Consider the following 23,214-nt stretch of genomic DNA (forward strand, 5'->3'; position numbering starts at 1 on the left):
TATATAATAATCTCTATATATAATAATGTCTCTGTATAATCTATATATATATATATATGATACACATTAAAAATGATTGAAAAGTAATTAGAGATGAATGCATTCGTATTGTTTTATTATAAAAAATAAAATTGCGTTCAGGTATTTTATGTATATGTATAACCTTATCGTATATAATTATATTGTATAATCAGAACCGCTTGCCACCAGTGTCGAAAAAGTGAAAGTGACGTTTCTGATTATGACGTCATCATATAAGACGTCGGCGTTAGAAGTATATACGTATTCGTATCTTAAAAATAAATTTTCACATTTGGACTTTGCGTCGCAATATCTCCGCTCGTAGGGCACGCAGCGGAATATTATGAGAGAAACCCCCCCTAATTGGACCTCAAGCTATCGATCAAGCCTACTTAGAACTTGATCCGTTCACTCATCGTTATCAAGATCTCAATATCTCGGGTACTCGCAACCCGTCGCGTCGCGTAAAAGAGTCACGGTCTTAATAATTTATTAAAGGATACATTTTTAAATTGGGGTCCGTTATATGGAAAAACATACCAATTTTGTGCAGGAAATCTAGTATTTAGAAATGAATTAACGTTGACAAAAGAAATAGTTATCATTCATTTAATTTTGTTCTCGTCACAGGATAATAAATTAGTGAAAATACCACAGACATTTAATTTAACTAGCATATCAACAACTAAGATATCGATAGCGAAACAGCAGTATAAAGTAATGAATACTATATTTCATCAGGGTACATCTATTGAAGATGGTCATTATACAAGTATGTGTAGAGAAAAGACATTTTGGATTGAATTTGATGATGGAAAAATTATAGAAAATAAACGATGGCCTACAGGTGCTAAAGGTCTTTATATATTATTTTTGGAAAAAGTTGGTAAGAAATAATTTATACAAGCAACGTAATATACATGCATATTTTACATAAAAGCAATGTCCGGCAATATGTATATATATATATTTACAACTTCAGACACATTTCTTTATAAGATGTAATTTTTTTTTGTTAAGATTAAGATGCGTAACACTACAAAAAGGCGTGATATCCGTACAAAATTACCTTTTTCAAAAAAAAAGGTAAAAAAAGGCGCCAAGTACACGCATAGTAGTACATATGTATTATGTTGATACCTCGAAAAAAACAAAGTGGTAGTATTATACCTCGAAATAACACCCTGTACATACTGTTTATACAATGCGTAATACTACAAAAAGGCGTGATATCCGTACAAAATTACCTTTTTTAAAAAAAGGTAAAAAAATGCGCCAAGTACACGCATAGTAGTATATATGTATTATGTTGTTACCTCGAAAAAAACAAAGTGGTAGTATTATACCTCGAAATAACACCCTGTACATACTGTTTATACAATGCGTAATATTACAAAAAGGCGTGATATCTGTACAAAATTACCTTTTTTAAAAAAAAGGTAAAGAAAGGCGCCAAGTACACGCATAGTAGTGTATATGTTGTTACCTCGAAAAAAAAAACAGTGGTACTATTATACCTCAAAAAAATCTAAGTAATAAGTGGTAGACGTAATCTTTGTATTTCGAAAAATCTTGAAAAAACCTAAGCAGTAGTATCTTTACCTCGAAAAAACCGAAGTAACAAGTGGTAGACGTAATCTTTGTATGTATTTCGAAAAATCTCGAAAAAACCTAAGCAGTATTATCTTTACCTCGAAAAAACCGAAGTAACAAGTGGTAGACGTAATCTTTGTATCTCGAAAAATCTCGAAAAAACTAAACAGTAGTATTTTTATTTCCAAATATGTTGTTACCTTGAAAAAAAAAAAACAGTGGTAGACGTGGTAGTATTATACCTCAAAAAAATCTAAGTAACAAGTGGTAGACGTAATCTTTGTATCTTGAAAAATCTCGAAAAAATCTAAACAGTAGTATTTTTATTTCCAAAAAATTATTACTCAAGTGATACACATCACAAAATTACGTTACCTTATGAAAAATGAGTCGCGCTTCAAGTGATCTATTATTTTATTACAATTACAAAAAAGAAATGATATCTCTTTTTAAATTACAGCGCCAATTACAAAGAACATACACTGAGAAAAAAAAAGTGTCAATCCCAAGAAATATTTAGTCCGATACGTTTAGCTAAACATTTTAGTTAGTTAACTAAACATTAGTTGAATTAATTAATTTTTCATTAAAAAAACGAAATAAATTGTTGAAACAATTAATATTTACTTAACTAACTAAAATGTTTAGTTGAACGTATCGAACTAAATATTTCTTGGAATTAACAATTTTTTTCTCAGTGTATTTTTCGAGATACAAAGATTACCTCTACCACTTGTTACTTAGGTTTTTTGAGGTACAATATTACCACTGCTTTTCTTCGATTAGAATAAAAGATTGAATCATGAAGAATTACACAGAGGTAACAGTACAAAATACAAATATTTTATTAAAATATTTAAATCCAACAAGGAAATACAAGGTATTTAAATACAAAGTTTATATATGTATTTTAAAAAATTTAATCGCATCGCAAAGAATTACAGAGGTAACAGTACAAAAAATAAAAATATTTTATTAAATAACATAAATTTTTTTTGTCAAAAAACTTGGCGCTGCTAGCTAGACCTCAAAATTAGGTCAGCCTGGTGTGTATGTGCGAGCGAGTGGGTGTGTGTGTGTTTTTTTTTTTTTTTTTTTTTTTTTTTTTTATAGGGGTTGTGAAAGAAAAATGCATTTACGCATTCCAGGCTTAGGTGTTTTGCCCGGATATGTCGGACTCGAACATTGACTGGTGACTTGTCAATGCTAATACCGACTAAAAACTTCCCCTTAAACTCTGGCCTCTGATCCTCACGGAAACCGCCGTTAGGCATTACTTCGTGAGGGGAGGATCTAGCTACTGCTCTTCCCTCTGGTGGCTAAGATGACTTCATCGTTTCTTCTAGTTGCTTTCTTTAGCTCTCTTCCTCTCCGTTGAACGCAGCTCTATAATGACTTCTGTGACGAAGGTGCTTGTGGCGTTCCAGGCAGCTTGAGTTGACAACATTGCATCTATCCATGTCTCTGGTTGGATTCTCTGATTCAAGATGTTCTCCAATTCATTACGCTGTGAATTGAAACGAGGACATACAAAGAAAACGTGCTCAGCATCTTCAGTAACTCCTGGGCAGGATGGGCACTCCGGAGAATTATCGTGCTTGAAGCGATGTAGATACTCTCGGAAACAGCCATATCCTGACAACATCTGCGTTAGGTAGTAGTTGACCTCGCCATGCCTCCGGTTCAGCCAAACGTCAATTCTTGGTATCAGACGATGTGTCCATCTTCCCTTCTCTGCGGCATCCCACTGGAGTTGCCATCGGCTTATGCTGTTCTGCCGTTCTTCTGTTCTAATCTCCTCAGCGCTTAGTGTGGTAGTTGACCTCTTTCGATCATAGAGGGCCCGTCTTTCCTCCGCTAGAACTCTGAGAGGCAGAGTTCCGGAAATGACACACACTGCTTCCTCTGATATTGTGCGGAAGGCGCTGGCTACTCTCAGAGCGCTCTGTCGATAAATTGGACCCGCTTTTCTCCATGTTTCCTGTATGTCTAGTGCGTTGGCCCAAATGGATATGCCATATGTGAGCACTGATGTGACTACAGATGATAGAAGTAGTCTTCTGCTCTGCTTTGAACCTCCGACGTTGGGCATCAGTCGTGCGAGGCTAGCTCTCACTGCTGACGCTTTGGCACTGACGTGTTCGACCTGTTGCTTGAAATTAAGTCGGGCATCAATCAACACTCCCAAATATCGTATAAATGGTTGTGATTCTATTTCGTGCTCTCCAACATTTAGCTTGATCGTTTCAATTTGTTTTCTGCTTGTGATCAGCACTGCTTCGGTTTTATGTTGAGCTAGTTGCAAGTTCACCGTATTCATCCACATGTTAATTCTTCTGAATGTGATGTCGAAAGCCAGATTTATCTCTTCAAGGTGCTTCGCGACGATCACTACTGCTACATCATCAGCATATGCCACAAGTTTGACTCCTGTTGGCAAGGCTATTCTCAAGAGGCCATCGTACATGATGTTCCACAGTAAGGGACCCAAGACTGAGCCTTGTGGTACTCTTCCGGTGATTGCGTACTCTTCTGGGCCGTTTTTCGTGTCATATTTAAGGACCCTGTCCGTAAAGTAGCTCGCTACAATTTTACGGAGGTATTCTGGTACGTTCATTTCTTCAAGGGCTCGCATAATGCAGTCCCAGTTGGCAGAGTTGAAAGCATTCTTAATGTCCAGAGTGGCCACTAAGCAGTATTTCTTCTTTCCGCCCCTCCATTTTTTCCCTGCAACTGCATCCTTGGCCGTACTAACAACCAGGTTAATTGCATCTAGGGTTGATCTTCCTTTTCGGAAACCATACTGGTTGTCTGCTAGAAGTGGGTCGACTACTGCTTCTATCCTTTGGTGAATTATACGTTCGAATATCTTACCTGCCGTGTCCAGCATACAGAGTGGACGGTAAGATGATGGCTCATCCGGCGGCTTCCTTCCTTTAGGGAGCAGTACAAGTCTTTGTTGCTTCCACCTTTTAGGAAAGATTCCTTCTTTGAGACACGTATTGTAGGCCTCTAAGAATAATGCCAGCGCTGCTTTGATAGATGTTTTTAAAGCAATATTTGGGATTCCATCCAATCCCGGCGCCTTATTATTCCCTACACGGTTACATGCCTCCATCAGCTCATCTTGCGTAACAGTTGGGATGTCTTCAGAATTAGTCTGCTCATGTCGATATGTGACTTCACATTGTCGAGAGAACAGTGTAGTTACGATCCTCTCTAGAAGCTGTGGACACGTAGGTGACGGCATTGGCTGGCTCTTCAGGTGGGTCATGACCACCTTGTACGGTCTGCCCCATGGATCCTTGTCTACTTCTTCGACGAGCTCCTTCCAGCAGCGTTTTTTGCTATCTTTGATGGCTTTATTCAGTTCCAGGCGGGCCTTTTTGTACTCTGCCACCAGCTCTGCAGAGTTAGGTCGACGGAAGCCACGCTGTGATATTCTTCTTTTCCTGAGACACTCTGTACGAAGGGCGCTAATGTGATCGTTCCACCAGTGCACCGAGGGTCTTCGATTTATGCCACGTTTCCGGGGCATACAGGCGTCGCAAGCCTGGGTCACTCTCTTTATTAGTTCCTTCGTTTTCTCTTCTGTACTTCTTGCGACAAACTGGTCGCTGTCTAACGCTGCTATCAAAACAGTTGGGTCAAAGGATTTTACCTTCCATCCAATTGCATTAAATCGTCTGTTTGCTCTTCTAGAGTTCTGACCAGTCGATATTTCCCACAGTATTGCGCTGTGGTCGCTGGCTGTATAGGTGTTCATCACTTCCCAAGAAAAGCTTCCTCTAGTTAGACTGCTGCTGACGAACGTAAGATCCACTATTGAGCTTGCCTCTCCTTTTGAATATGTTGATGTCTCACCGGTGTTAAGGAGGACAACATCTAGTGTGGCCATTGCCTTGAGTAGTGCCTTTCCCCGTGGATTAGTGAACTTGCTACCCCAGTCTATCGCCCAGGAGTTGAAGTCACCGGCTATTGTTACGGGGTAGTATTGTCTTGCATCCTCGATTAGCCGATCAAGGAAATCTGCGAATTGCTCAGTAGAGAGACTTGGCGGTGCATAGCAACTGTAGAAACGTATACCGTCTACCCATGCTGCCACAAATCCAGCTTCTCTATTATTTATTACGTCCTGGAAAGGAGATTTGCCACAAGACCAGATGACAGCTTTGGTGGTGCTGTCCGATTCCCAAGGTTGGGTATTCAGGTGTTTGTATGGCTCTGATATTAGTACTAGGTCTAGCTCAAGTTCGCGCGCGGTCTGCATGAGCAGGTCGTGCGCAGCCTCACAATGATTGAGGTTGAGCTGTAATATCTTCATGTTCTTGTGTTCGTTATCTTCTGGAGCGCTTCTTGGTAGGCCGGGCATCTGTGAGTGCCTGCATGGTGGGCAGCCTCCTCTGCGCCGTGACGTTCAATGCACAGTACGCATTTAGCTGGGTTTTTACAGTCAGCGATCTTGTGCCTTTTTTGCCCGCATCTGATGCACAGATCAGACCGGTTCACTTCACTTTTACACTGGGAACCAAAATGTCCAAAGTTCCAGCATTTGAAGCATTGGATCGGTCTCTTTGTTGCTCTTATTCGGCAGTTGACCCAACCGATCCTTATTTTGCCGTTTCTTCCTAGCAGTGTCTGGGCTACAACCGCTGGTAGAGACACTGTAGCAGTCTGAGTACCTCTGTAGGCCTTACGGATCTTGATTGCCTCCAGTGGTATCTCACAATTTCCCCCAGCTTCTTTTCGTAGAGCGGTCTGGATGTCTTCTTTCGTTGTCGTGTCATCCACGTCTCGTATCTCGATGACTTCTTGCGGTCCTTTGCAGATTACTTCAGCGTCCTCTTTGAGGATGCCCGCAATGGCCTTCTGCAATGCTTGACCTTTGTCAGTGCACTTCTTCAAAAGGGTGATGAGCATGTCACCGCTCTTGGTCTTAAGGATCTTTTCTACAGACGAGCGGGCCTGGTCATCATGGACGTCCGTCTTTATTCGCCGCAGGATGTCAGCGTATTTCTCCTTCTGGGCTGGTCGGATAATAAGAGCATCCGGTCTGATCCATTTACGCGGTTTCTTTCGCTTGGGTTCAAGTCGGGGTCCCGCTGGCGGCTGCTTTGGGAGCTGCTCCTTTTTTTGCTTCTTCAGTTCTTTCTTGGACTGAAAAATCTGCCAAGCAGTTGTCTTTTTATGTTCGCCGCTCTGCACTGTTGCCCTTTGCAGAGAGCTCCTCTTCAAGTTCTTCCTCTTCGTGACTTGGCTGACCGTTGGGTCCGGAGAGGTTCGGTACTTTCTCTTATTAGACTTGGTGCCAGTTTCGCTTTTGTCTCCAGCGACAGATTCATTGTCACCATCGACTCCGGTGTCCATTGCTTCTTCCGTCTCAGCAGTAGGTTGACTGCTTTTCTCCGGAGTAACACGGGGAGTGAGTCGTCGAGATGACTGCCATTCTTCATCCAGTGTTTTAAACCTTTGAAGGGCGTTAACTACACTGGTTGTCTTGGTCTTTATCTCCTTATGGATGTTGACTTTTGATTTGACAAACTCATGCAATTCGCTGGTTAGCTTTTCAAGGCGTTGCAGCGCTTGCGTTCTCTTCATTTCAGCGCTTGCTGTAATCGCTGCTTCTTGGGCGTGAGGCCCACTAAAATTCTTGTTTATTTCCTGATTCTTCTCCATGCTTTTATTTTTGTTTTACCAGCGCATCGTACGGAGTGGAGCGGGTTGTCATAACTAGGAACGGGTGTACCCTCGGAGATAGTACTCCTACCCCAGTCCTCTGAGGCCTAGTCGACACTTAGCCAGTCCCGGAATACACGGACGGACTAGACTCGCTCGGGGCGGTGAAAGATCCGATATCTATCACTCACTGCGTACTTCCTGATCAAGGCCCGAGGTGACTGGCTCCTGATCCACTGCTGCAACTTACACCTCGGCAGAGCAAGCTCACATCAGCCGTAGCCCGCATCGTCGGAAATAATCGACACGGGTTCCGGACACTTCCAGTGAGTTACAGCAGGGAACGATCATCTTGCACGGTCAGATGGAGTGACCGAACCCTTTATAGGGGAGTTTGTTTCACGGGAGCGTATTTTATTTAACTCCTACCCTCTGTACCTTATCAACTGAGAGACTTAGTCTCTCAGTGTCATCCAAGAACAGCGAGCGTTCTCCAATTCTCATGGAGACGCGCCTGGTAGCAGTTTCTCCTCTGCCGCAGGAGGGTGTGTGTGTGTGTGTGTGTGTGTGTGTGTGTGTGTGTGTGTGTGTGTGTGTGTGTGGGTGTGGGCGTGGGCGTGGGCGTGGGCGTGGGCGTGGGCGTGGGCGTGGGCGTGGGCGTGGGCGTGGGCGTGGGCGTGGGCGTGGGCGTGGGCGTGGGCGTGGGCGAGGGCGTGGGCGTGGGCGTGGGCGTGGGCGTGGGCGTGGGCGTGGGCGTGTGCGTGTGCGTGTGTGTGTGTGTGTGTGTGTGTGTGTGTGTGTGTGTGTGACGGTGAATGACGGCTTATAATTAAGTATAGGATAAGTTAGGATAAGTTTATATTTTTAAAGCGATTAGAATTAAGTATAGAATAAGTATAGAATGAGTAATATTTACATTGGTAAAAGGTCTCTTTCTCTTTCGAATAATGCGGCTTATGATTAAGTATAGGATAAAAGGTCACTCTCTCTTTCTCTCTCTAGCAGCGCCAAGTTTTTTGACAAGAAAAATTTATGTTATTTAATAAAATATTTTTATTTTTTGTACTGTTACCTCTGTAATTCTTTGCGATGCGATTAAATCTTTTAAAATACATATATAAACTTTGTATTTAAATACCTTGTATTTCCTTGTTGGATTTAAATATTTTAATAAAATATTTGTATTTTGTACTGTTACCTCTGTGTAATTCTTCATGATTCAATCTTTTATTCTAATCGAAGAAAAGCAGTAGTAATATTGTACCTCAAAAAAACCTAAGTAACAAGTGGTAGAGGTAATCTTTGTATCTCGAAAAATACACTGAGAAAAAAAATTGTTAATTCCAAGAAATATTTAGTTCGATACGTTCAACTAAACATTTTAGTTAGTTAAGTAAATATTAATTGTTTCAACAATTTATTTCGTTTTTTAAATCAAGAATTAATTAATTCAACTAATGTTTAGTTAACTAACTAAAATGTTTAGCTAAACGTATCGGACTAAATATTTCTTGGGATTGACACATTTTTTTTCTCAGTGTATGTTCTTTGTAATTGGCGCTGTAATTTAAAAAGAGATATCATTTCTTTTTTGTAATTGTAATAAAATAATAGATCACTTGAAGCGCGACTCATTTTTCATAAGGTAACGTAATTTTGTGATGTGTATCACTTGAGTAATAATTTTTTGGAAATAAAAATACTACTGTTTAGATTTTTTCGAGATTTTTCAAGATACAAAGATTACGTCTACCACTTGTTACTTAGATTTTTTTGAGGTATAATACTACCACGTCTACCACTGTTTTTTTTTTTCAAGGTAACAACATATTTGGAAATAAAAATACTACTGTTTAGTTTTTTCGAGATTTTTCGAGATACAAAGATTACGTCTACCACTTGTTACTTCGGTTTTTTCGAGGTAAAGATAATACTGCTTAGGTTTTTTCGAGATTTTTCGAAATACATACAAAGATTACGTCTACCACTTGTTACTTCGGTTTTTTCGAGGTAAAGATACTACTGCTTAGGTTTTTTCAAGATTTTTCGAAATACAAAGATTACGTCTACCACTTATTACTTAGATTTTTTTGAGGTATAATAGTACCACTGTTTTTTTTTTCGAGGTAACAACATATACACTACTATGCGTGTACTTGGCGCCTTTCTTTACCTTTTTTTTAATTTAAATAAACCTGAGGACAATATCGCAGCGAAATTCTAAAACGTCTTTCAAACAACTATCAAACAACTAAAACGTCTTTCAAACAACTATTAAACATTTTTTGAACAACTATCAAACAACTATCAAACAACTAAAACGTCTTTCAAACAACTATTAAACAACTAAAACATCGTTAAAAACAACTATCAAACAACTAAAACATCTTTAAAACAACTAACAAACAACTAAAACATCTTTAAAAACAACTATCAAACAACTAAAACATCGTTAAAAACAACTATCAAACAACTAAAACATCTTTCAAACAACTATCAAACAACTATCAAACAACTAAAACGTCTTTCAAACAACTATTAAACATCTTTTGAACAACTATCAAACAACTAAAACGTCTTTCAAACAACTATTAAACAACTTTTAAACAACTATCAAACAACTAACGAACAACTAAAACGTCTTTCAAACAGCTAACAAACAACTGAAACGTCTTTCAAACAACTATTAAACATCTTTTGAACAACTATCAAACAATTAAAACATCTTTAAAACAACTACAACATCTTTAAAAACAAATATAAAATAATTAAAACATTTTTAAAACAACTATCAAACATCTTTTGAACATCTTTGAACATTTTTGATCGTTTAAAAATTCAATATTTATTATATTTAATACAATTTATATTTTAAACATTATTTAGATTATAAACACCATTTCTATTATAATCATTTAGGGAGTAATATACATGTTATATTTGCGATTTAAATAACAGAAGAAAATTATAAATTTATCTGACAGCGTTATAAGCATCTTAAGTACGTTGTGTGTGTGTGTGTGTGTGTGTGTGTGTGTGTGTGTGTGTGTGTGTGTGTGCGTGTGCGTGTGCGTGTGCGTGTGCGTGTGCGTGTGCGTGCGCGTGCGCGTGCGCGTGCGCGTGCGCGTGCGCGTGCGCGCGCGCGTGTGTGTGTGTGTGTGTGTGTGTGTGTGTGTGTGTGTGTGTGTGTGTGTGTGTGTGTGTGTGTGTGTGTGTGTGTGTGTGTAATAAAGAGTCGGAGGGGGGAAAGAAAAGGGGAGAAAAAAACAGAGAGGGGAAAGAAAAGAGAGAAATGTTCTTCTCCATCACTTCTTATTCATCATTATCACCATCATCATAACTCAATGAATACAGAACGTCAGAATGATCTGGTGCTAACGGTTTACAGGGAACATAATAAGCTCTAAAGCTCATAACTGACTATAAACACTTTTTATTCATCATCACATTATTAAAAGCCGTGAGAACTCGGAAAGAATCTCAGTTCAGTGCGTTTCAATCAACATTCCACTTTTAAAAAAGGCGTGTTACCTGAGTGAATTTCGTTTGTATCGTAAAATTGAAGCTTCTTTTCCGCGATGCCGATTGGCTATCTCGATTGATTGCCGCGCCGCGAGCTTGCTTCATCCCGTGAGGGACTGTCATCGCGGAGTAGTGTGGCGAGTTTCGTGCGTGTAGTGCGTCGTGTGTGTCGTGATGTGACAGCTCGCGTCGTGTCGCGAGGTTAATCGTTCCGCGTCGTGTCGCGAGGTTAATATTATTATTAATGTGATCTCTCATCATTATTATAAATATGAAATTGCTTAATTCTGAATTTTGGTCGCGTCACGCAAGGATCGAAGTGCCACGCGAAATATCAGCGGATCGGAGATAGGTAATTATAGTGACTCTTTCTCTTCTAAAAAGGACATGTCGTAGGTATTGTTGTCATTTTTCCGCGATGCCGATTGATTCTCTTGCTGCGCTTACTTCATTTGCAGCTGTCATTGTATATTTCGACAGTTGTGTGTATCAAGGCGGGTTAATAGTGTAATAGTAATAGCATAACGTTAAAGTTAAATAGCGCGCGCGAAGCGCGCGCGTCTGTAGTGTCTAGTAAAAATTGAAAAGTGTTTCCGTTTTAATAGCTTATTTAGCTAGTCAACAGCTTGCCAAAAGTTTTCCCCGGGGTTCCGAACGATCTTAGGTGCATTTTTTATTTGTATTTATGTCTAGAAAACGTATGGAATAGGTTTTATTTATTCCCCCAAAGAGCAAAAAATTGGCTTTTTTTAACATTGTCCTTTATCTGACAGCGTTATAAGCATCTTAAGTACGTTATAAGCATAAAGTTCGAATTCCACATTAATTAATTAATTATTCAAAAGTTACACAGTAATGTGGAGATATTGCGGGAACAGGGACAAAAGCCAATCAAACATATAGTATAAATTGTGACCAAAGGTTCTTTAGAATAGTTTATTGTAGTAGTTTATTAGCAGTACAGAACTATCTACCGATTGCACACAATAATCTCGACATAAGACATAAGCGTTTAAACTTAAACGTAATTTTTCCGCTCTTTGCGCACGCCGCCAATGCATCGACGCAACACACATGGGTATGACAAGCACAGTATACCCAACAACATACAGAACATCAATAATACAATATACAATAGTCATCTTGTTCGAAATCGAACTGCTGCCAAAATGATAGCAGAATTTCTCGAGCAACGTAATCGGATTATTTCGAATATTTCAAGCTAAATGTATTCTCGTTTCGAAGAATAAGTGCCGTGTCTCCGAGAAGTTGCGAGAGATCATAAACAGTGTCACGCTGTTTCCGCGTGTACCGATACGCTCCCTTTGTCTCGAGAACCTCTAAGCGAGAGGTAAATGCTCGGGACACAGGGAGAGACAAATACCAAAACAGCTGATCGGTCGTCGGCCCCAAGGACTGCTGAAATTGTCGAGTGACGTACGTCTCGAGGGGTCGATTGCCGATTGGTCCAGCGAAATTTCGGAGCGCGAACGGGGAGGCGGAGTGCAAGCTGATAAAAGCTCCGGCCCTCCGCGCGCCAAGGCACATTCGTTTTCCGAGTCATATCGAGAGAAAAGTGAGAATTGCTATCGACGACGATACCGAATTAGCGAGCTATTGCGATTCCGCGTTTTGTTTTCAACTTCGATCGGACTCAAAGCGTCTTTTTGCTGCTCTCGGGATTCAGCTCGTGCTTCGAGTGACGGCTCACGCCTCGCGCATTCGCCCGCAAGAATATCGAATCTCTATTGTAAAATAGCTGTAAATAGAACTTGTAATTATTGACTATTATAGACGTTGTTATAAAAGGATAAACTTCATTGACCTTTGAACTCTAAATCCCAAGCCCATTCGCGCACACATCTCTTACTATATATATATAAAACTCATCCATATTCTCTAACTTCTAATTCTCTAACTTCTAAATCTATTCTCTAATTCTACTAACTCACTCATTTTCACTCTCAACCAGCATTATACTACTACAATAAATTACACACAATACAGAGCTGTTCACTCTCATAATCACATACTAATCTCATTCATGAAGCTCTATCTCGTAGATTTTACCCCATCTATTGAATCTCGCAAACTCTCTTTCATTGTTTAAATACGCTTCAATACACTCGCGGCACTCATCGGCAATCCTTATACGCATGATTATTTTTCTACACATAAAGCACATTGTTTTAATACGGATTGGGAACCCATGCAACCGCGACGAAATGCCGTGCCATCGCACTTTTCTTTCAAATTCACGCAACTGAGGGTTAAACGTCAGCACATAGCACCGCTGACATAAGCGCATACGTGGAGATCTCCGTCCCACGTAGCAGGTCTCGAGCCCGATGATGCAGAAACAATGTATAAGATTATCGTATGTCTCGGGATACTCCCGAGGCAGAACCCCGTCCAACAACCTAATATTTATGGGTTGTATCGGCGGTTTCATTTCTATAAATAGAAAAATTTTATGTAATTAAATTTTCACACTGTTCTTAAATCTCTAAAAATAATTTTTTCTTTCTTACCGTATTTTTTCAAACTCGAACAACACAAGTCTTCGTAACACTCAAGAACCACGTTCGCGTGCGAGATGTAACTAAAGAATGGTCCACTCGCCAAGATACAGATCTAGTATCTTCATGGTAAAAGCTGTTTAAGCATTTTTATGTTTATGCAATGACTTCATCAAACACATGCAAAGTGCAAATTTTGCATAGCGCTGATATACGGCTGCTGTGATCACATAGATTAAATCCACATAAGTCAATGGCATGATACCTTTTTTCAAAGACATATCGCGACGTCCCCGATAATTGATGATTTCATCAAACGTTCACAAAACTACAACTGCTGCTTTTTCAAATAGCGCGCCGATATACGACTGCTGTAGGCATGGTGACGAAATCCCTTTTAAAAAAATTTTGAATTTTTGCCAATGACATGATATTGTTTTCAAGAACATGCCGTAACATGTCTCACGATGACATCATCGAACACGTGCAAAACTGCAAATTTTGCATTTTTTCGGTTAGCGCAAATGTACGGATGCTGAGATCACGGTGAAATTAAATACGCTAAAAAAACAAACGATGCATCATTAGTGAGATATAAAAAAAATGAATAATCTGGGGGATACGCTCAATAATCGAGAATTGGAAGTCGTGAGTACAACAAATTGTGTTAGAAAGAGGATCGTGTAATAACATGGAGCAAGAGTTGTTGGAGCAATCCACCCTATTAAATTCGCGGGAAGAATTTACCGCGTGGGAGCAACGATGTGACGAATTTATCGAATCGTTGGAAGAACAAGGCCGAATTAAACGACCGCGATTATCGATCGGTCTCAAACAGTCATTGATCGCTCGTATTGCCCGAATCAAAGGTCTGAAAGACTCGGTACGTCAACGTTTCGTGCATGTGGGTGCAGGATACAGTGCGAGTGAGACAGGACTCAGATGGCGCGAGATAGATATGGCTTTTGAAAGTCGTATACTGACTGGTGCAATAATAAATTCCAAACACATCGAACCTCGTCAATTTCTCGAAGATGCGAGAGAAATTGTACTCGATCGTGTGCGGAACGTCATGCAACGACATGACAATGTAAAGATTAACACAATGTTTAATGGTGAATTTGCTGCGGGTGACAAACGCGCGAATAAAAGTATCGCTACGAGAAACTGTGAAATATTTCGTACGTCCGATCTGCAAGAATGGTACGTGTCGCGCGTTATCGAGCCTACTCTAGCATCGCTGGAGGAATTCCAGGAACGTGATAGCGGATGGGCGTTGTCGCGTATACACAATTTGACTGTTAACGTAAATAAATATAATCCATTGCACGCGGGGTGTTTTGTGGAAATACCGCGAGAAATTAAAATGAAGAGAGCGGTGATAAACGTGCGATCAAGGGGCAATGCATGTTTCGCATGGTCGGTGACGGCTGCTCTGCATCCAGCCGAGAGACATGCAGAACGGGATTCATCGTATCCTCATTACACGTCGGTGCTAAATCTCCAAGACATTGAATTTCCAATAACGTTGAATCAAAATAAAATTTTTGAAAATCACAACGATATATCAATCAACGTGTACAGCATCGAGAAAAACAAGGAACTTGCAATCCAGCCAATACGGCTCACCGACCGAAAGATGGACAGACATATAAATTTGCTGTACGTGCATGACGACAACGTGGGACATTTTGCGTGGATTAAGAACCTATCCCGCCTCGTGAGCTCGCAAGTGAACAAGAATAGGAACAAAAAATACTTTTGCGATCGGCGAGTATACATCCTAATAAAAATAAAAATAATTTTTACGAGAAAAATGTATAAAAAAAATGTTATTATTTACAGATGTTTGCACTACTTCTACACGAGCGACAAATTGGAAGCCCACACCGTCGACTGTCGGCAGATGAACGACTGCGCGATCAAGTTACCGAGCGATAACGACAAGTGGTTGGCCTTTAAAAATTATAACAGGAAGGAACGAGTTCCATTTATCATATACGCCGACCTGGAATGTACCCTGGAGAAGATGGAAGCGGATCCGAAAACGTCGGGGTACACGTATCAATATCATCGCGTATTTAGCATAGGGTACTACGTGCGTTGCTCGTACGACGAGTCGTTGTCAATGTATCGGTTTCGTCGCGATAAGGATTGCGTCGCGTGGTTCGCCGAGGAGCTAAGACGTTTAGCTCACGACGTAAAAACTATTTTGTCCACTAATGTACCCATGGTGGATTTTACGCGAAACGAGTGGGAAAAATTTAACAGCGCGACGCACTGTCACGTGTGCGAAAAACCGTTCGAGCCAGACGACGTGCGAGTACGCGATCATTGTCATCTGACGGGTCGATACAGAGGTCCCGCGCATTCAAATTGCAACTTAAATTACAAAGATTCACATTGCATACCCGTAGTTTTTCACAATTTATCGGGCTACGACGCGCATTTTATTATCACAGAAATAGCTACAGCGTACGAAGGACGTGTAGACTTACTTCCAATCACAAAAGATAAATACATTTCGTTTACGAAAAATGTTCAAAGCACCGAAGATAAAAATAAGAAAAATTGCGTCAAATTGCGATTTATCGATTCATACAAGTTTCTCACCGCTAGTCTCAACAAATTGGCATCTTATCTCAGCAAGGATAAACTGCGAATATTACAACGCGAATTTTGTAAATTATCCGCAGAAAATTTTGATTTGCTGACACAAAAAGGCGTATTTCCGTACGAGTACATTGACTGCGTCGAAAAGTTGGAGGACTTGTGCATACCACCGCGCGATTCGTTTTACAGTTCATTGACAGGTGACACCGTATCCGAGAGCGATTACGCGCACGCCGTCAACGTCTGGCAGCGGTTCTCCATTCAAACGCTCGGTGACTACAGCGATTTATATCTCAAAACCGATGTCTTGCTGTTGGCCGATATCTTTGAAAATTTTCGCGATAGCTGCGTCGCGAGTTATGGACTCGATCCCGCGTATTATTACACTCTACCGGGTTTTACGTGGGACGCTATGTTGAAGCATACGCGTATCAATTTCGAATTGCTCACCGACATTGACATGGTCATGTTTATCGAACGCGGTATACGCGGTGGCCTGAGTCAATGTTCAAACAGATACGCGCGGGCCAACAACAAGTACACGCAGTCGTACGATCCATCGAAACCGTCGTCGTACCTGATGTATTTTGATGTAAACAACTTGTACGGCTGGGCAATGTGTCAACCATTGCCTTACGGAGATTTTCAATGGGTCGACGACGTAACCGATTTTAATGTTATGGATATCGCGTTGGATTCCTCGATAGGCTATATTCTCGAAGTCGACTTGGAGTATCCGCAACATCTTCACGACGCGCACACCGACCTACCGTTCTGTCCGACGCGCGATAAACCACCCGGTAAGCGGCAGCACAAACTCCTCGCAACATTATACGATAAGAAACGTTATGTCATACATTTTCGCAACCTGCAGCAGTGCATGCGCCACGGTCTCCGTATAGCAAAGATACACCGCGCATTGAAATTCGCGCAATCTCCATGGCTTCGCGATTACATAGAACTTAATACGAAATTTAGAACATTGGCCAAGAATGATTTCGAGAAAAATTTATATGCGCCATCTGAGTCCTGTCTCACTCGCACTGTATCCTGCACCCACATGCACGAAACGTTGACGTACCGAGTCTTTCAGACCTTCGATTCGAGCAATACGAGCGATCAATGACTGTTTGAGACCGATCGATAATCGCGGTCGTTTAATTCGGCCTTGTTCTTCTAACGATTCGATAAATTCGTCACATCGTTGCTCCCACGCGGTAAATTCTTCCCGCGAATTTAATAGGGTGGATTGCTCCAACAACTCTTGCTCCATGTTATTACACGATCCTCTTTCTAACACAATTTGTTGTACTCACGACTTCCAATTCTCGATTATTGAGCGTATCCCCCAGATTATTCATTTTTTTTATATCTCACTAATGATGCATCGTTTGTTTTTTTAGCGTATCTAATTTCACCGTGATCTCAGCATCCGTACATTTGCGCTAACCGAAAAAATGCAAAATTTGCAGTTTTGCACGTGTTCGATGATGTCATCGTGAGACATGTTACGGCATGTTCTTGAAAACAATATCATGTCATTGGCAAAAATTCAAAATTTTTTTAAAAGGGATTTCGTCACCATGCCTACAGCAGTCGTATATCGGCGCGCTATTTGAAAAAGCAGCAGTTGTAGTTTTGTGAACGTTTGATGAAATCATCAATTATCGGGGACGTCGCGATATGTCTTTGAAAAAAGGTATCATGCCATTGACTTATGTGGATTTAATCTATGTGATCACAGCAGCCGTATATCAGCGCTATGCAAAATTTGCACTTTGCATGTGTTTGATGAAGTCATTGCATAAACATAAAAATGCTTAAACAGCTTTTACCATGAAGATACTGGATCTGTATCTTGGCGAGTGGACTATTCTTTGGTTACATCTCGCACGCGAACGTGGTTTTTGAGTGTTACGAAGACTTGTGTTGTTCGAGTTTGAAAAAATACGGTAAGAAAGAAAAAATTATTTTTAGAGATTTAAGAACAGTGTGAAAATTTAATTACATAAAATTTTTCTATTTATAGAAATGAAACCGCCGATACAACCCATAAATATTAGGTTCTTGGACGGGGTTCTGCCTCGGGAGTATCCCGAGACATACGATAATCTTATAGATGGTTTCTGCATCATCGGGCTCGAGACCTGCTACGTGGGACGGAGATCTCCACGTATGCGCTTATGTCAGCGGTGCTATGTGCTGACGTTTAACCCTCAATTGCGTGAATTTGAAAGAAAAGTGCGATGGCACGGCATTTCGTCGCGGTTGCATGGGTTCCCAATCCGTATTAAAACAATGTGCTTTATGTGTAGAAAAATAATCATGCGTATAAGGATTGCCGATGAGTGCCGCGAGTGTATTGAAGCGTATTTAAACAATGAAAGAGAGTTTGCGAGATTCAATAGATGGGGTAAAATCTACGAGATAGAGCTTCATGAATGAGATTAGTATGTGATTATGAGAGTGAACAGCTCTGTATTGTGTGTAATTTATTGTAGTAGTATAATGCTGGTTGAGAGTGAAAATGAGTGAGTTAGTAGAATTAGAGAATAGATTTAGAAGTTAGAGAATTAGAAGTTAGAGAATATGGATGAGTTTTATATATATATAATAAGAGATGTGTGCGCGAATGGGCTTGGGATTTAGAGTTCAAAGGTCAATGAAGTTTATCCTTTTATAACAACGTCTATAATAGTCAATAATTACAAGCTATATTTACAGCTATTTTACGATAGAGATTCGATATTCTTGCGGGCGAATGCGCGAGGCGTGAGCCGTCACTCGAAGCACGAGCTGAATCCCGAGAGCAGCGAAAAGACGTTTTGAGTCCGATCGAAGTTGAAAACGAGACGCGGAATCGCAATAGCTCGCTAATTCGGTATCGTCGTCGATAGCAATTCTCACTTTTCTCTCGATATGACTCGGAAAACGAATGTCCCTTGGCGCGCGGAGGGCCGGAGCTTTTATCAGCTCGCACTCCGCCTCCCCGTTCGCGCTCCGAAATTTCGCTGGACCAATCGGCAATCGACCCCTCGAGACGTACGTCACTCGACAATTTCAGCAGTCCTTGGGGCCGACGACCGATCAGCTGTTTTGGTATTTGTCTCTCCCTGTGTCCCGAGCGTTTACCTCTCGCTTAGAGGTTCTCGAGACAAAGGGAGCGTATCGGTACACGCGGAAACAGCGTGACACTGTTTATGATCTCTCGCAACTTCTCGGAGACACGGCACTTATTCTTCGAAACGAGAATACATTTAGCTTGAAATATTCGAAATAATCCGATTACGTTGCTCGAGAAATTCTGCTATCATTTTGGCAGCAGTTCGATTTCGAACATTCCGCCCGCCTCGTCTGGTGCAACCAACGAATTTACATTAGGCGGAACTTCTCACACGGATTTGACCAGCTGCGATAGGATATTCTACAAAGCGTTTAGAGCTTCGCAACCGCGGCTAAAGGCGAGCGGAAACTATCGGAGGGTACCCGGGACGGTTAAAGGATTCGATTCGACCATTCTATAAATTGGCGCCTTAAACAATCGTGACCGCGTCTTAGATTATTGTTTAAGTCTTCTGCGGCGATTGATTCTCTCGACGAATATTCTTTATAGTTCGCTTGGACACGAGCTCCGGTTAATTCGTACTTTAAGCGGCAAATTCCGCGGTGAATGTTACGTGCGCAGACCATTTAGTTCGACGCGCGCAATCAGTTTTTTTTTTTTTTTTCGAAGTTTCGAAATTTTTACATTTCATACACTTTTTGACAATTAATACGATACGTGTTACGCGTCGTCCTCGGACGCAGCGCTGTCGGGCAGGAGAATCAATTTGTTCACCGGCCGGGTAAACTTTGAGCTGGCGGTGCGGACCTCGACTACCCTTGTATGCCCGTCTCCTCCGGGATGCAACTTCTCGATCCTTGCGAGCGGCCACTTGGTAGGCGGCGTTGTCTCGCTTCGGATTAAACAGAGTCGCCCAACGCGAAGTTCCCCGCTGTCCTTGAGCCACTTGGGGCGGTGGGCCAGCGAGTTCAAGTACTCTTTAGACCACCGATTCCAGAAATGATCTTTCATGCGCTGTAGCAACTGCCACCGGGAGGTGCGCGTGGTCGGCTCCTCAGCGAGAGACGGTTCGGGCACAGCGGTCAGAGCCGTGCCAATGAGAAAGTGGCCAGGGGTCAAGGCCGCCAAGTCTTCCGGATCGTCGGACATTGCCTGAATAGGACGCGAATTGAGACACGCCTCGACCTGTGTCAGAAGGGTGGCCATTTCCTCATAGGTCAGTTTTGCGTCGCCCAGCACTCGACGCAAATGGTATTTTGTCGATTTCACGGCGGCCTCCCAGATTCCGCCAAAATTAGGGGCAGCCGGAGGATTGAAGCGCCAGTGGATCCGCTCCTCGGCAAGGCGCTTGACAATGCGTTGGCCTTCCTGGCCGCTCGCGGAGAAGAGATCTCGAAGTTGTTTGTCAGCACCGACGAAGTTAGTTCCGCAGTCGCTGTATAAGTTCTGACACAGGCCGCGACGGGAAACGAACCTGCGGAGTGCGGCCAGGAACGCGTCAGCGGTGTAGTCAGAGGCAACATCGAGATGGACAGCCCTAGAACTCAAACAGACAAAAACAGTTATGAACGCCTTGCAGGCGCGATGGCCTCGGCCTCTCGTCGTCCGCAGCCACACTGGTCCGGCGTAATCGACCCCGGTATTCAAGAACGGCCGAGCTGGAATTACCCTCGACGGTGGCAGGTCTCCCATAATCGGCTGAGGGGTGGCCGCCCGCCATCGCAAACAAGTTACGCAGCGGTGTATTCGGCTTTTGACCAGCGCGCGACCATTCGGTAGCCAATACTCTTGGCGGAGTGATCCTAGAGTCATCTGAACGCCGCCGTGTAGAGTCCTTCTGTGGTGCGCCTCAATGACCAGGCCCGTGAAGTGCGACCCGCTCGGCAGAATTACAGGGTGCTTCGCATCCAACGCGAGCAGGGAGTTTCTCAGGCGGCCACCGACACGCAGGAGGCCGTGTTCGTCCTGAAAAGGACTTAACTTGGCCAGGCAGCTCCGAGATGGCAGCGGTTCTCCTCTCCGTATGGTCGCGAGCTCCTCTTGAAAGTGAGTCGCCTGTACGACTCGCAGCCAACACCGGCGAGCTTCTTCGAGGTCCCCGGCTCTGAGTGTTAGCGGAATCGAAGCCTCTCGCATCCTCACTCGACCAGTGCGAGCCAGCCAGCGACGGCACCAAGCGGTGACCCTCAGCAGGCGTAGGAGTGACGAGTGCGCCGTAAGAAGCGGGGACTCGTCGATCGCCTTGGCGGAAGTCGCAGCAGCGTGAGCCAACGTTCGGCGCTCCGGGAGGTCGTCCTGCAGTTCGGTCATCGATGAAGGAGTTCCCCACGGTCCGGACTCCGTTCGAAGCCATGGGGGCCCTTGCCACCAGAGTAGGTGGTCAAGCAGCTCTTGTGGAGAAAGTCCTCGCGAGGCACAATCCGCCGGATTATCTCGTCCTGAAACGTGGTGCCACTGTGCGTTAGGTAGCGAGGTTTGGATCTCGCTCACTCGGTTAGCCACGTACGTCTTCCAATTGGCGGGGTGGCCGCGGATCCAGCCCAACACCACCTTGGCATCGGTCCAGCAATGAAGCGGTGCTTCCCTCGCCTCGAGAGTGAGCTGAACGGGAGCTGCCAGCTGAACTAGGAGCTTGGCAGCGCTTAACTCGAGCCTCGGTAGCGTCACCTGCTTCAAAGGAGCGACTTTGGTTTTGGCGGCTACCATTCTTACTTCGACTCTCCCGCTCTCGTCTTCGGTCCGCACGTAAATAACGGCGGCGTAAGCTCGTTCAGAGGCGTCCGAAAAGCCGTGGATTTCAATCCGGCGTCCCTCGGGTCCGCACGTCAGCCATCGCGGGATGCGTATGGCCTCGAGGAGGGGCAGCTCGTCCTGCAACGCGTGCCATCGTCGAGAGTCGTCGTCGGGCAGCGGCGTATCCCAGTCTATGCCAAGCAGCCACGTCGACTGGATCATAATCTTGGCGCGTACTGTGACCGGGGCGAGCCAGCCCAGCGGGTCAAACAGCCGCGCCGTAAGCGAGAGTGCCGCTCGCCTCGAGAACGTCTCGACTCGAGGTAGCAGAGTAGCAAAGGCGAAGCAGTCGTCCCGAGGATGCCAGCGCAGGCCCAGGGTGAGGTGGCTTTCGCCGGGTTGCCAGCCCCGGGGTTCCTGCTGTAATCGGTCTTCCACGGGTAGATCCTCGAGCAGCGCGTCATCGTTCGCAGACCATTTTTTGAGCGGGAAGCCGCCCGCCGTACAGATCTGCACGAGTTGTCGTTGGATGGCCTTGGCTGCCGGAATAGTAGCCGCTCCCGACAAGACGTCGTCCATGTACGTCTCGTCCTCCAAGACGGCCGCGCCGAGCGGCCACTTCTCTCGCTCGTCGGCTGCTAGCTGCCGCAGCGATTGAATGGCTAAGAAGGGAGAGCACGTCAGGCCGTAAGTGATCGTATTTAGCCAGTGATCCTGGATCTCCTCGCTAGGATCGTTCCGCCACACGATGATCTGCATGTCCCTGTCCTCAGGATCCACCACGACTTGTCGGTACATTTTCTCAATGTCGGTAGCGAAGACAAACCGATGTCGACGCCATTTTATGATAAGAATTATTAGCGGCGGCAACAGATTAGGACCGACCATTAAATGCTGGTTGAGGGACTCTCCGGAGGGAACGGTGGTCGACCCGTTGAAGACGACCCTCAATTTCGTTGTGGTGCTCGATTCTCGCATCACGCCGTGGTGCGGAAGGTAGCAACGCGGTTTGCTGTTCCCTTTCGCGTTCGGAGGAATCGGCGTCATGTGCCCCAGCTCGGCATACTGACGCATGAAATCGCGGTATAACGCATGGAAGGAGGCGTCCCGCGCGAATCTTCCTTCCATGTGCTTTAACACCCGCACCGCTACGCGACGCGTGTCCGAGAGATCCGGCAACGGACTTTTTACGGGAAGACGCACGACGTACCGACCGGAGGCGTTGCGTCTATGCGTGCGAGCGAAATGCTCCGCGCACTCCCGATCTTCTTGGCTGAGGATCACGCTCGTAGACGGAATTTCGTCCTGCTCCCAGAAACGGCGAACCATGTCCGCTAGATCCTCCTCGACCCGGCATTGGAAGGCCTGTGCCGAATGGCCAGCGCTCGATTCCCCGACGGAGCCCGAGATTATCCAGCCCAGCGTCGTATTCTGGGCGACTGGTTCGCCATCGCCACCCCGACGGAGCCCTTG

General features: G+C 43.6%; 1 protein-coding gene across 1 annotated transcript; it reads left to right on the plus strand.

The window, feature by feature from the left end:
• The first annotated feature begins 13,924 nt into the window (after nucleotides 1–13,924).
• On the plus strand, nucleotides 13,925–17,070 carry LOC143903246 (uncharacterized). Its single transcript, XM_077416700.1, has one exon. The coding sequence runs from the start codon at nucleotides 14,023–14,025 to the stop codon at nucleotides 17,068–17,070; it is 3,048 nt and encodes a 1,015-aa protein (XP_077272826.1). The 5' UTR covers nucleotides 13,925–14,022.
• Nucleotides 17,071–23,214: the final 6,144 nt, after the last annotated feature.

Source organism: Temnothorax americanus, unplaced genomic scaffold (genome assembly GCF_048541705.1).
Source record: "Temnothorax americanus isolate GAGA-0224 unplaced genomic scaffold, ASM4854170v1 Scaffold44, whole genome shotgun sequence".
Lineage (NCBI taxonomy): Eukaryota > Metazoa > Arthropoda > Insecta > Hymenoptera > Formicidae > Temnothorax > Temnothorax americanus.